Below are 15,974 nucleotides of genomic sequence, written 5' to 3'. Positions count from 1 at the left end.
TTTTCTGTTCCCCAACCACCCCCCGCCCCCACCACGAGGGTTTTTAGGGAAGTCCGGGGTGGCAAACTTTTTTGCGTCTTTTTTGTGGTCCCATTGACATTCTCAGCAAAATTCGGCTTGTTCGTATGATTTTTAGAGGTCAAATTCTTGACGACAAGACTAGAAGTTAACTAGAAATTTAAAAAATATCCATAAAAGTTAGTAAAAATCGTTGCAAGAATAATACTTTGACTACCCATATCTTGGTTACCGTTAGTCCTACACTATTTTATAATGGAATATTTTAAAGTACAGAAAATAAGTTTTCCTTTATTTTTAGTAATGCATATATTTAAATGTCCAACAACAAAAAAAGTTATAATGAGAAATTTAAAAAATAGCTGTAAAAAATCGTTAAAAATAGAAAACTTTAAAGGACCGTATCTTGCTTAAATGTAGTCATAGAACCATTTTAAAGGTAATTCAATTTTATTTCTATTAAAAGTAAAATTGCATATACCTAGAACTGCGTAGAAAAAAGTTATAGAGCAATAATTGCGAAAAAATAAAGAAAGTAACCCAAAAGTGACCCAAAACATCGCGTGTGGTCCTGTTTGCTTTGTTTTTTGAATATATTTTTGTCAGAAAAATTATTTTTGACCGTAAAAGCTGACATTTCGATAAAAAATTTAATATTAATAATTTTTTTTGTAGTTATATATGTACAAAAAATGCATATTATACCCAAATGTATTGAGACTAATTCACCCCTTTTTTAAAAGTGCACCCCTTTATATGCTAGCATTCCGCGTTTTTTTTTTTATATTTGGGGGTCCATTGATCATTTGAAACAATAAAACTCCATTAAAGTTATAGTTCCTTTTATTTCTATTTTTTTAACCTAATCAATAGTATAATGTTAAGAATACTTTAATAAAGTAACAATAGCTTCACAGATCAAATAAATAGACCATACTTTACTTAAACAAATCTAGTCAAATCACGCACTACTAACAATAAGATACAGTAGTATTACCTCTAAACTCAACCTCAATCTGATTTGTTTCTGCTTAAATTCATATAACCAGATATCTGTTTTCCTTTATTTTCTATACCTATTACTAATATTTAATAGATATACATCAAAATCTAACTAATTAGCTACTCAAATCCCATGAAAAAATAGCAATCCTGGTCTCTAACCTATTTACCAGTACTATGAGCAAATCTCATTATGTTAACATTAATTTTTATAATGTACTATTTTTACTAGAAATTAACTACAACGATCTTCCAATAAAGTGGTTCCAGGAACGCTACTTAAAATATTAACAATATAATTTTAAGGTTATTAACTATAAAATTTATAATACATATATATCTGAATTAAAAAGTAACAAAACTTTTTTTTGTTAATTTGTATCTTGAGGATAATAAGTGCAAATCGAAACGTTAAAATGAAAATATTTTAAACTAAACTTGTGATTAATTCCTAGTAAAAATACTAAATGAAAATAGCTTCGGAACAATATTAACTTTTACATTTTATATTGGTAAAACATAAACGTTAACTTTCCCTGCCCTACGATATCTCTCTGTTTTGATTAAAACTCTGAGACATACGCGTTCCACATTCTTAAATCCAAATAAAATATATTTTTTTAAGGAAATAAAAAACGAAATCAACCTACACTGCAACAGAGATTTATTTTTTGTGTCTACGCTTTAAGTGAATATTTTAAAAGCCTTTGTGTAGAAAATGAAATGAAATTCCAACAACTAAAAATTCTTTATTTTTGTAGGATACAGGTGAAATATGGAATTTTGCAGGAAGCAGTTTGCATGCGCTGTCCATCACTCCTAGAAGCGAGATTTCGGTAAGTATAGTATAATTTATTTTTCTACTATCAATTGTATTAAAATAATATTCATAGGCACTAAAATTAACAAGTTTGACGCCTTGTGTATCTTTTTTTTTAGATACAGATTGTAAAATGCTGTGATCAAAAAAGATACTCACGGATTCTTTCGTTATTATTGCTGTGTATCGTTTACGCACACACTAATGATGTATTATATGGCAAAAAGAATGTCCTGGCCTACACAAAGCTATGAAGGTCCCAGCTATGATATCGTCAACTAACAACATACAAAAATATCAAATCGTTGTTATCTAATTTAAATAGAATAAAATAAAACGTTCGTTTTATCCTAAGATTTCTCAACTAACTAAATCTAATGTATAGCATTAAAACATTCCTAACAAATGAAATTATGACGTATGGAACATTCTGAATTAACTTGGCATGCTCTGACTATTGTCCCTTCAATTCCTTTTCCGCGTCTTCCATATTTCTTACTATAATATATTATATACAGCATCCACGAACTTTTTTATTTTCCACCTCATTTTTTATTAGATGGTGTTTGTCTCTCTAGCGGATATTTTGCTCGAAGTTATAGATCACCAGTGCCAGCTCGGCTAAACATTCCAATAATTACTTACTCCTGAAATTCTGTGATGGTTAACTTCTTTTCGTTACCTATTTCATTATAAAAAATGAGCATTTACCAAAGTTTTACCTCATATAATTTCAAAAGCAAGTTTGCCAGATCCGTATGTTGCCATCTGGTCGCTAAGATCAATAGATGACTTGCTCTTATTGTATTCTATAATACATTTTGGTTTTGATTATAGATGAATTTTCTTAAACTTGCGTTGAGGGTAACTTTTAGAGGAGATGTTTTAATAGACAGCATTTTGACATCTTGCCTGTCGCGCCATTTCAAAACCTCAATACCATCTTTTGTTTGTTTGGCCGATATCTCGCCTCTTTTTATTTTGATGCTACCATGACATCCTTGGGCAAGTATTTTCTGTGCGCCTCCAACGTGCCAACCAGATGAATCTTTCATCATTTCAAACGACATGCAAGTGGAACACTTATATAATAGTTATCTGTATACACGCTCCATCTGCTATTGACATGTCGATTTCCTCAGGAGCTTCAGTCATAGATAACAGATCAACAAACAGAGAGATTTGAAATATAGCCTTTCTCAGTGCAAAGTTTGTACACTATTATACCGTACTCCTCGGCCTAGTTTGGTATTTATTGGCGGAATATTAGTCTTTCTCTTCAAGGTATTAGTGACTCACTTACATAGATCTTCTCATCCGATGCATAAACCTTTTTACAATTTTTAATAAATTTGTCCAGCAGTTCGCTGATTTTATATAATATATCATTAGTATCAGCAGTTCTATTTTCGACAAAATGTACGAACGTTAAAATTAGATTAAAACGCTTTTTAGTCGTTATATTTCAACTAGAATAATGGAATACCATACACTTTGTGAACTCTGCAATAATCCTTTATTGCTAGGAACTTTACCAAACCCATCCATCGAATAAATGCATTCTTGACTGGATAGAAGTTCCTGCGTTTAGTAAGCATTGCGTGGCGAACAAATTTGTTTGATCCATCATTAGAGTTAGGATATCGATAGTCAAAAATAGTTCATGAAAGTCTATTGGGTCTGCTTGTGTAAACAGTTGCATAGTTGAAGTTTCTTCTTTAGAACCTGTTTACCTAGCTTTGATAGTGGAACAATTTCTTCATCACTTTTGCTTTCACTTGATGTTTCTTCACAACTACTAAGATGAAAGTTTGGATGTGTAACAGAGTCATTACTACTATAGTCTCTCATTTTGTGTTAGATCATCTAGTCACATTTACACAAAAATACTTTGAAGCCGCTCACTCTTAATAAAAGAGAGAAAGGATATAGTGAAAACAATAAAATTATTTTATCTACATTCAGGCACGAATTTTTTCTGGCTTTTTTGGTCTTCTTTCCTCAAGAAGTTTTCTCATCCTATACACCCCACAAAAACGAGACAACGGATGTACTAAACACGCTAAAACTGTTTTATCTAATCCCCTAATGCCATCCTACACGAATTTTCCTGTTTTGATTCCATTTGTCAATCTCAAAACAAAAAAACTAAAAATATTATGTGTATACGTAATCAAAGATACACATGGCCTGTAAAATATATACCCTTCAAAAACCATTCCATGAGCTAGTGTGTCAAAAATATACACAGTTAATAAAAAATGTAAAAATATTAACAAAAAAGTCGGAAAATGGTTCAATTTTTTATAAAATAGTTTAAAAACTCAAGATATAAAGCAAAAAAATTCTTCGAAAATTCGTAGTATAAGGATAGAGCTTGGCGCTGAATATGTAAACATCAATAATGTAGGTACATCTTGCAAGGATATAAGTACAACTTTTTATATTATAATATCTATAATTTATAACGATGGTTATCATTGTTTTAAAAACTAATATTCAATTTAATAAGCGCCCGGGTGAGACCTGAGTTCGCTCAATTGAAATTGGAGATAAATTCATGTATATTACTACTTTATTACATATAGAGAAAACGTTTCATAAATGAGTTCGTACACTGCATCAGTTCTTGATCTGTAAAAATAAAATTGTGAGACAGACTTGAATGTAAACTAGGCTAAGCTTAAATATAACTTTAGGTAATACATTACACTGCAAAAAAAATCTAAGGAAATTGGTTAAGAAACTACGTTCGAACTGCAACGAAATTTAAGCCAAAAATAATTTGTATTTTATTCTTAAATAACAAGCACATATGCTGATCTCATCAACGAACAAGTCAAATGACAGAGACTGTCAGAGACTTCACACGACGATCAACAATAATAATTATAATATTGATAACAATATTAGATTGAAGGTCAAACAATCATAAATAGGGGGAGGGACAGAAAATAATGATCATTGTGTAAAATTATTTAATGATATATTAGGACGAAATAAATACCAGTTTTCTTGTTTACATAACAGGGTGTTTATGAATTTGACACCCTGAAGTCACCTTAAAATATTTTTTTACATAATATTCAAATTAACCACCTTGCGAAGTGTTGATGTAATATTTGTAGTATATAAAACATTGTAATAATCAAGTACCTACAAAAAGTATGGTAGTATGTTCTGAAAATCGGATTAAATATTTTAAATAGTTTTTCAAAATAGACCTTTTATTACTTGGCATGTAAAAAATTGGTTGGAATCAATTAATGACTTTAAATTTGACAAGATGTTTCTAATCAAAATGGGGCAGGCTTACAAGATTTGAAAGAATGATACACTAATTATACCAAAAAATAAAAAAAATTATCCAAACATTATTTTATATATTAAAATAATTTTAGAACAATTAGGAAAAACCTTCAAAAAAATCGAAGTTTTATCTGATATGTGCAATAGGACTTAGTATAGTGATTTGCCAAAGTCAATGCATTATTTTGATCCTTTATTTTTATAAACCATTTAAAATATATTTTTTCTGCGCTCAGGCTTCAGCGAGTCCAATGATTTCACCTGGGAGCAGTCCGAGATGTTTACGAAGAAACGTACCAGTGGTGGTACCACCAGCAGCACCACCCCCTTTACCTCCTCGAAAGAGCTCTCCGACTCACGAACAAACAATTCTGCCAACAATCGTTCCTACCTCATCCAGTATTCGAAACGGCGTAGGCCTTAGCGAAGCGCAATCCGTCACTAATTTGACACACATCAACATAGAAGTGCCTCAAATTCCCAAAAGCAGCTCTATGTTAAATATCGAATTACATAGAGCTGGAAGCGGAGAGCATGAGGTTTGTTTTTGTTACACATTTTTAAATTATTTAATATTGTTCACAGCCTATCTGAATAGTGTTATTATAGAGTAAACTGCCGCAATTATAACAATTATAAACTGTTCTCAAAAACTATTCTGTAGATTTTGCTCAGTTCTTTTCTTCTGAATGTAAGCAGGTAAAAGTTTTACATAGCAGGTACATATATAGCAACATCAAAGAATAAAAAAGATGAGAGTTTTTTCAAACTGTATTAGCATTTGTTTTACATCAACTGATTTCGATCCGTTGTTGTGGAAATCAACAGTTCTATATAGCTAGATATATTCATTGTCATTTTCCATGAGCAAAATAAAAATAAACGCTGAGTAAATTCTGAAAAAAATGTAACATCTAGAGAACACAACTGTCGTTACTAAATAAACAAATACAAAATATTCAATTAAAATATTTGCATTAATACTTCTAAACATTTTCAGGTGATCGAACTAAGCTCCCCAGAAACTATATGCGGCGTAGTTATCCAAAATAGTGATTACTACGATCGTAGTAGTATCGTCACCACTACTACAACAGAGACCAAACTACCGAACAGGCATTTAAGCTGTCCTTCCAACAGAAGTACACCGAGACCTTTAAAACCACCGAAATCATACACTACGCCAAATATCAGTCAGGAAAGCCACTCTTTGCAATACGAAAACGTTGAAATTGAGGCAACTCCAAAAACACAGCAACGAATTAATCCATTAGAAAAAGCAACCAACGTTTCGTACGAGAACCTTAATATGGATTATATAAAAAAATTAGTCAGTGAAGGATATTCTCGTGATGCTGTAATAAAAGCTTTAGGGATTACTAGAAATAATGTCGATATGGCTTGTGATATTTTGCACGAATTTGGGACGAAACTGGGATAGCAGACCTAATTCATTGTTTGTTAATTGTTTTATTTGGTTATATCTGCGATGTTAAAGCAAATTTTACTATCACTGTTAAAAACATTATATTATTTATATAACGAAGAGGAAAGTTCAGGCAATAAAGCTTTTTAAAAAATGTTCATCGCCTTATTATCTTTCTTATTTAATGTTCATTAGTATAGATATTTTGATTTATAGCGTATATTCAACTTTAATAATTTTATAATCAAATAAATTTGTTTGTAAAAATCTTTATGAAGGTCGAATAAAACAAATATCATTGGTTTTAATGCCGTTTAGAATAATTTTCTAAGGAGAGAAATTTATCATTTTCTTGTTTTTTTAGATTGTTAAACTTGTTTTAGAATTTTATAGAAATTTTTTAAGGAAATAGATTTTGTTAAATTTTTAAGCATCGTCTACATTTTTTAATTAGCATACGTTTTAATAAACAATTCTAATCTATATTTTTACTATCATAACGCTCTTATTTTTCTTAATTTTTAACAAATGTTACCGTGTTAGATGATCCACTGAAAATGTTTTTCTAAAACAGTTTTAAAATTAAACTTGTTAATTCCTAAATATAGTTTTTTCACCTTTGTTTTTAAGACTCGTTTAATTCTTCTTCTTTAGGTGCCGTGTCTAGTGGAGGTTGGCGATGACTTGTACAAATTTGCTTGTTAGTGTTTGGAGGTCTAGTCCTGTCCAATCCTTAATTTTACGCAGCCAGGTCATTTTTTGTCTACCAGGACCACGCTTTTCTTTTATTTTTCCTTCCATTATTAGTTGAGGGAAGTTATCTTTCGTGTCTGAATGAATGCCCAAGATAAGATGTTTTCAGTTTTTTAATAAGTTCTACAACCCTACGATCTCTATTCATACGTCTTAAAATTTCTTCATTTCTGACATGGTCAATTCATGGAATTTTTACAATGCGGCGGGATATTCACATCTCAAAGTTTTCCACGCGTCGTAACGTAACGAGCTAATTATCAGCGTCCAGTCTGGCTTAATGCCAATCGTTAATCCTTCTTCTAATATAAGTATAAAAAAGCTTTGATATCATAAGTTTGCTTAATGTTCTAAGTATCATTTAATTAAAAATATTAAGAAAATAGCTTCAGAACAATATGTGTGTATGCCTGGTTGAAAATGTGACTGCGGATTACTAGATCCATCCGTCTAACCAATTTTTATTATTTGAAAGAGCGAATTTCTACACTTTGTAATTTTTGTTTTACATTTTTAATATCCCTAACTAATAGACATTTTTACAAGTTCTTATTTTTGTTTTTAGTTTTATTTTTTTTTATTTTCAATTTTTTTGTTTTATATTTTTTGTTATATAGTAATAACCCCAACTTACGCGATAGGTGGAACCGAGCGAAAACCGTTTAGGTAAGTCGAATTCGCATAAGGTGGGCTATAATTTCGTATATGTATGTATATAAATTATTTTATCTCATACTAGTTTATTATTGTGTTTTTATTGCTTGGTTACCAACTACGTAATAGTGTACTTTATGGCCCAAACGGGCGTAAATATACAAACAAAAAGATAATAAGATTTCAGTAGCATAGCAACATAACACGGACGATAAAGTAATTACTAGTAAATATATTGTCAAAATGAAATCGAATTTTCGGATTATTTAGAACATATTTATTTGTAGATGCAATAGCGACCAGTATGACATAAAAGTTTGTATGCACCGCGGGTATTAATAGATGTATATGCCCTCGGGCGACTTACAAACCCTCGGGCCAGATTCGGGTTTGTAACATCGTCTCCCTCTGGGCATAAACATCTATTTAACACCCTTGGTACATAAATAACTATTTAATTGGGACCGGAAGCTAAAAAACTACTTAGCAGTTTACACAAAAAATGTTTATTAAAATCTTAGGATATACAAATATAAAATCGCTAATCGAAGTTATTTGATGTAGAAGGCTTTATAACATCAAACTAAGTAGTTTTACGTTTGACGACTCAAATAAGATTTTTTTTCTCCTGCAAAATTTTCTCACAGCATGCTTATACTTTTTTCCTTGTTTTGTAGAAGTAATGCGCTCTTCGTTGTAGCCTATATTTTTTAAAATTTGTAATCATTTTTCAATTAAACTAAGGCCTTTAACCAAGTTTCCAACCATCATTTTTGATCCTCTGTTTGAACTGGATGTAAACAATCAATCTTTCAATCTCTATGAATTCATCAATAGTTAGCTCCTAATTGTAAGAATCCAGTAGTTTTTGAACGTCACTAGTGCCATTACTATCCACTTCTAAATTTATTTCCATGGCGATATCAACAACTTTTTAATCGCTCATTAATTTCAAGTTTTTTAAACGCCATTTAACCTTGTTTGTGTTGTTTTCTAAGATTGTTCAAAAACTCTCACTGCTTCTAAAACGTTGAATTGTTTCCAAAAATCTTTAACAGAGAACTCATTCTTTTTTCCTATAACTTTATAAATACAAGTATGCATACAATCGTCTGGTGTAATAAGCTTTAAATGTTATAAAGACTCCCTGATCCATCCAACCAGTTGAAGTAAACTAGTTGTATTAGGTGACAATGAGTCAAAACTAGTTAAAGGTACACGAGGATGACCTGATGCGTTGTCGATGATTAGAATCACTTTCAATGGAATTTGTTTAGATCGACAAAATGTGACTCCAAATATGAAATGACGACCAAGCCAGTTGTTGTCTGATCTTATCTGAACTTCAGATTTTAAAATTGCAGGTCATTTTTCTTGATTTACATTACCCTGTATATTAGGCCTGTTATCTTTAAACAATTATAGTTACTGGATGTTTCAATAAGTTCTCGTTTATCAATATCTTTTCCTAGAATTTACTAAAATATTAGTGATTTTTATATTATACAGGCAACAGCAACTTCACGAAATTTCTTGTGCATATTGAACATGTCATGCTTCTTTTCTAATTCTTTCATTTCTGAACATCTATCCATCATCCACTTTTTTTAGCCGCTCGTATTTTTTGTTTTATTTTCTTTGTAGTCTTCTGTATTTTTCTAATTTGTTTCTGCTAGTATTTTTTGCGTTACCCAGTGTTGTTTCTTTAATATATTTGTTCGTTTAGTATATTGGTCATATTGTCATGAATGAATTCCATGTTTTCTTAACACCTTCTTATTTCCTCCATGTAATTATTTACATCCTTTTCGATTTTATTTTGTTGACGCCTTAAATAGTAAAATTCTTCTGCTGACTTTTTTTCTCTACCCGTTTTAGACTTACTCGTACGTCAACGACTAAATAGTTGTAGTTAGACCAAATATACGATCCAGGATATATTGTAACTCTACAGAGGGAGTTTCTAAATCTTTTGTTGATCAGAATGTAATGTATCTGATTTCGTATGTGTTGATTATCTTCAAGGGTTTTTCAAGCATGCAGCCTGCGTTGATGTATTTTATAACACGTGTTTGTTACTACCATACTGTGTTCTTGGCAAAAATCAAACAACCTAAAAATGCCTACTCCATTTCTATGCTGTATATTTCCGTTATCGCTTCCGCAATAATACAATACAGCATATTTGTATCTGCGTGTTCCTAACCCAGGCCATCGTAATTCGCTTACTTCCGTGATTGACCATTTTAAACGTTTAATTTCCTCAGACCGGCAGTTCTGGCGGCAGGTAAAGCTGCCAGTCCCAAATATGTAGGTAGTTTTTAACACTAATATCTGAGCTAGAAAGTTACATGAAGGGAAGATGTATAATAAGCCAATTGGCTAGAGTACGATAGGTTTGTAAAAACAAACGGTTTCCGTAAAAAAGCAATACTGCAAAGTACTCAAATTATTTTGTAATATTTTTATGATGTTCATCATTCTATGTACCTACTTGTTCAATAATATTTCCAGAGGCCTGGATAAACGTAGCTCTACTTTACTTTCTTTGCATAATAATTATTTTACGAAGTACTGCTCTAATTAAGTTAAACCTGGTGTATTTTTTGGACCGCTTTTTTAAAATAACTAGGATTATTTCCTCTGATTTTTCATTTCTGTACTTCTAGGTTAGTTTTTCGGTAATTTTATATGAATGAAATATTTTGACCAGTTACTCAGCCAAGAGAACAGCATTTTTCTTGTTTTTATGTCAATTGTTAATATTTTTCTTCTTAGAAACAAAGGGATAGTAAATTTGTAAAGAAAACCATTAAATGAAAAAGCTCTTGGCATTAATATGAACAGAATTTATCAACTGGAAACATATATTCTCTATATAAATATAAACAAGAGAAGGATGTACGCGATTTTCATATTTATTCGTCAGTCAATTAGTATTCCAATTAATAAAATTTGCTTTAATATTCAGACTTAGTAGTGAAATATGGTTTTGAATATATTTTCAATTAAGATTAGAAAAAGGGTCCGTAAGGCTGAAAAGATAACTAGTCTCAATAGGATATTCAATTCATCTAATTTTTATAGTGTTTTATTGAAAACAAAAAATATTTTTGCATTGAAATTAAGTATTAAATTATTGAAATTATTGTATTTAAAATTATAGCATTAGGATATTTCGCAATATTTTGGTAAGCTTTGAAGAGTATTTTTAACATATCTTATACTGGGTGTTCGTGTCGTAAGGAGAAATTGAGACATGTTTTTATCCCATTATACGAAATACGCTTTATTTTAATTATTCTACTAACAAATAATTAGTTGGTTCAATAATCTACCACCAAAGATGGTTCCATGGTCGAAAACCAAATCCTCATCTACCTAAACTAAAAGAATATATTTTAATGGGAGTTAGCAAAATACTACAAATTTAGTGATAAAACAACTCGATCAAGAAATTCTGGTATTAATTCATTGACAAGTATGAATGGTCTTTTCATTTCATTGTATCCCGTCACGTTATATATTTTTGACGCCAAGCATAATTCAAGTCCATCAGTAATTTCTTTTGCGTGGTCAATCTTAGAACGAAGATGCTTCCATGGTAGAAAACAAAATCCTCATCTACCTAAACTAAAAGAATATATTTTAATGGGAGTTAGCAAAATACTACAAATTTATTGATAAAACAACTCGATCAAGAAATTCTGGTATTAATTCATTGAAAAGTATGGTCTTTTCATTTCATTGTATCCCGTCACGTTGTGTATTTTTGACGCCAAGCATAATTTAAGTTCATCAACAATTTCTTTTGCGTGGTCAATCTTAGAACGTATACGAGGATACCACTCCTCGTATACGTGGAAACAAGACTAAATAACGCTAATAAGCCTATGTAGGCATAAAACCATAACAGAAATATCTAACTGATACATAAACTAACGACATATAGAATAAAGTCATAAACCAAAGGAACATCAAACAAAAACTAAACAACAATGTTAATGTATAAAACTGTATTGACTACAATAGATGATGATAACATGTAGAATTGAATTCCAATATTCATTTGAAACTTGTAAAAGTCAATGCAGGAGCAGCAACATAACTGTTAAACTTTATTTTTAACATAACTTTAAATAATTGTAAATTATTTTGGATGATGGAAAATAAGAGATTGTTATTAAATATACCAAAAAATGTTTATTATAACAATAATTTAGTAAAATTCGAAAATTGGAAACCAATAACAGTTTCTTCGACATCAACAAAATGATTCAAAATGTCAATTTACAGGTATATTAATATATACAATAAAACGAAAACAGCCTTAATTCACGCTTTCATTTTTATCACTTACATGCTTTCAATGGCAGTTGACTATGTTATGAGAAATATAAGAGATACAAAATTGAGAAATATCAGGTATGAAACAAAAAATGTTTATAAATTATCCATACGTCGTACCATAAACTTTCGAAATATCGAGACGTCTGGCTAGAGAAATTCAATTAAAGTTACAGAAAATATAATTGAAAGATAAACTTAATGAAGAAATATTTACAAAAGTGATCAAAATCAAGTGTACTAAATGGATGGGGAAGTACATTTAGTACATCAGGAAACGTATGGTAAACTTGGTTTCTTTAGAGTAAAAAATGTACCTATTTTACTCTAAAAGCTTTAAAATATTAATAAAAAACTTCTAAACAACTCTGACGATTTAAAACGAATAGAACTAAGCGTAATCATGATAAATAAAAAAGACGATTAACTTTACTCAAACAAAACTACAAAAGAACAATAGCATTTAGGCATTATAATAGTTACATTTAGTAGGCCAAAAGAAATGAGACAAACCAAAAAGCTATAAAATAGTCCAAAACATAGGGTAGAAAAAATTAGGAGAAAAATCAGGTGAAATCTAATATGTTTAATATTGGAATTTATTAAATTAAAATAGATTACAAAATCTAATTGTATGGAAAAAAATAAATTTCAATATTAATATATTATTATATTTAATAATCATTGAAATAACCACAATTTAAATAATTTTTTTTTGTTATACTTCGCTTATGGCTATATCTCTACATAAACCATTTTGGTGTTAGATTGTTTGAACTGACCTGTAGAAATGCAACAAAATAATAAAAGTCTGATAATACAATTATTGTTGGATAATAAATTAGTACAATGTATGGATTTTCTGTATACCGGCTGATTATATCAAGTAAATACACTATAGTCTAAACACATATATTTTTAAAAGAAACTCCAAATTTTCTTTGTCGCTTTTTCTATCAGAGTCATCGTCTCTTGCGACTACATATTATAATGTCGTCAGCGTACCCTATAATTTGTGTAGAGCTTTATAAGATCGTCTTGTTGGTTCCAGTTATATATATATATATATATATATATATATATATATATATATATATATATATATATATATATATATATATATATATATAATAAGGAAAGTATATATAGGCATAACTCAGTTTGGGTTTTCAAAGCAACAACTAACATCCATAGAGGAAGCTACATCTACCTGAGGAAAGCAAGGCCAAAAATTTAGAACGTTTAGAAGGTTAATACGAGTTCATAGTAAAATAAAAGTAGAAAGTGTCGACATAGCTCGCAACAAGGAAAGAAAAGTAATAAAATATGTATATAAGATGGAATGCCACTCGCATTAACCTTTTCTATTATATTTCATATGTTATACATATGTACATTTCATACATGTTAATACAAGATTTTAAAAGTGTGTTTCCTTGATATAAATTGACCGGTGTGTTCTATATGGCCGTTTTTTGACGGCTACGAGGGAATTTTTATTATGAATCACTATGTTTTGCGTACTACTTGATAATATTGTAAATATAAATTATGATTTTTCTCAGGAAAGTGGTTACCAAAGTCTGTACATATACTGATTAAAGTTATATGTTTTTTATTCATGTAAATATCTCGCCCATGCAACGGTTCTTATGTATGATTCAAAATAAAGAAAATAGTTCATGAAATCAGTTTATTCTTATTACTTACTTTCTAATAGTTTTTTTAGATACTGCAAAATGAAATAATTAGTGAACATAGACATCCATTGTTCAGATGCAGTGGCCCTCGCGGGTTTCGAAAGAGGGAAAGTAAATCTTGTCAAAACCTAAAGTAACCTAATCTCCCAACTACAATTCCTCATCCAAGTCCAATACCTACTCAAAAAAGTCGATAGAGAAGGATCGTTTTTGAAGCAATAGTTGCAAGATCTAATTAGGCTGAAACGCATTCTTTAGTAAAACAGTTCGACTTACAAAACGGTTATTTCTTAAATATGAAGTCGATTCTCCTGGTCCTTTAGACTTTGTCGATGATGTCTTCATAAAACAGGTTTGTACTTATCAGTTCATTGAGTAGAATTCATTCTTCAGCCGTTGAACTCGGTAAACAAATCCCCGTATACTATTTTCAAATTTTTAAGTGCATGTGTAGGGAATTCTTTGGTGTATTCTCTGAACCTTTTAACATCTATTGACTACATAAAATGAATATTTTCAAGATCCTGAAAACGCATGATTATTTGTTGATTCAGAGTGTCTAGAATTTTTAAAAATTTGTTCTTGTGTGACTGTTTTCGTTTGCGTCTATCACGATGTACAATAGGAACATTTGCTCTTAATGCAGCTATAAATTTCTGAATTTTTCTTCATTACGTTTGCCGCTTAGCAGTGTATTCATATTTCTTATCTGGTCAGCACAAAAGCTTATGTCGAAAGAGTTTTCTGTTATACATCAAATAATATATCCGTATAGACAAGGAGGACAGACTGAAAATTTTTGTATTTACTCAAAAAGCCGTCGTTTTACTTTACTGATGCTTGAGCGGATGAATAATCTTCTATATGTAATTTGTTGGAAAACTTGTTTTAGAGAATCCCATTGGCCATATATTATTCTAAGTATCTTGGAATTAGATGTCCATTGTGTTACGGCGAAAGTAGGATTTCTTCTTCCAACAATTACGTCAGAAACCTAAGTTAGCTTAGCCGCATTGTAAAAGAAGGAAGGCAATCCGCTACCTATTGCAAAAAAAATTTGGCACTTACAAATACAGCCTCAGCTTTGTTAAAGCACCAAATCCAAGCGATGTGTTAAGCAGTGCACAAAAAGTGTTTTGGGCACAACTTTTTTTATTTTCGCCTAAAGACCATTAGTTTAAGAAAGATAAAAAAAAATATGACAAATATGCTTAACCTCTCTTAAAAACCATAACCAAAAAACAAGAAAAAATCACACTTACCTTATATGTTCGTTCATCAAACTATTAAGCATTTATTTATATGTGGTCCAATAGAAAGGGAGTTTGCCAGAGAAATCAAAAATACAAAGTTGTTGCATAGTGGCTGTTTTTATTACTAGCTTCTTCTTTAGGTGCCGTCTTCTTAGCGAAGGTTGGCGATGACCTCTGCAAAGTCTTCCCTATTTTGGGCTTTCCTTATTAAACTTTGAAAGTCTAATCCTGTCCAATCTTTGATGTTGCGCAGCCAGGTAATTTGTCCTCTACCCGGGCCGCGTCTGCCTTCTATTTTCCCTTCTATAATAAGCTGAAGGAAGTTATACCTGTCGTGTCTAAATATGTGTCTAAGATAAGTCTTGACAATTTCTATGAGTTCACGTTCTCTATTCATAAGGAGGAATTTTCAGCATACGACGAAATACCCACATCTCAAAGCTCTCTAAACGTCGTAACGAGCTGACTGTTAACGTCCAAGCTTCCACGCCGTGTAATAGTACACTATGTATATACATAACATTTTATCATGCGGTATCGTAGGGACAAATCAAGATTACGGATTTAACCTCTTGTTCTTGGTCTAAGATTTCATGTATCCAACAGCCTAGATACTTAAACTTTTTCACTTGTTCAACTAGATTGTTGTTGACTAGTATGTTTATAACTGGTGTGTGTTTTTTTGAAATTAC

General features: G+C 30.7%; 1 protein-coding gene across 1 annotated transcript in view; it reads left to right on the top strand.

Annotated features, from left to right (window-relative positions):
* Cbl (E3 ubiquitin-protein ligase CBL) overlaps positions 1-14,002 on the top strand; it is a 242,503-nt gene extending 228,501 nt beyond the window's left edge. The window contains exons 6-8 of the mRNA XM_072534757.1: positions 1,782-1,856; positions 5,386-5,688; positions 6,150-14,002. Of these exons, the coding sequence (XP_072390858.1) occupies positions 1,782-1,856; positions 5,386-5,688; positions 6,150-6,590 (819 nt within the window). The 3' untranslated portion in view covers positions 6,591-14,002. The remainder of the gene's footprint in view (positions 1-1,781; positions 1,857-5,385; positions 5,689-6,149) is intronic.
* The last annotated feature ends 1,972 nt before the right edge of the window (positions 14,003-15,974 follow it).

Source organism: Diabrotica undecimpunctata, chromosome 6, assembly GCF_040954645.1.
Source record: "Diabrotica undecimpunctata isolate CICGRU chromosome 6, icDiaUnde3, whole genome shotgun sequence".
Lineage (NCBI taxonomy): Eukaryota > Metazoa > Arthropoda > Insecta > Coleoptera > Chrysomelidae > Diabrotica > Diabrotica undecimpunctata.
This window is presented reverse-complemented; position numbering and strand designations above follow the sequence as displayed.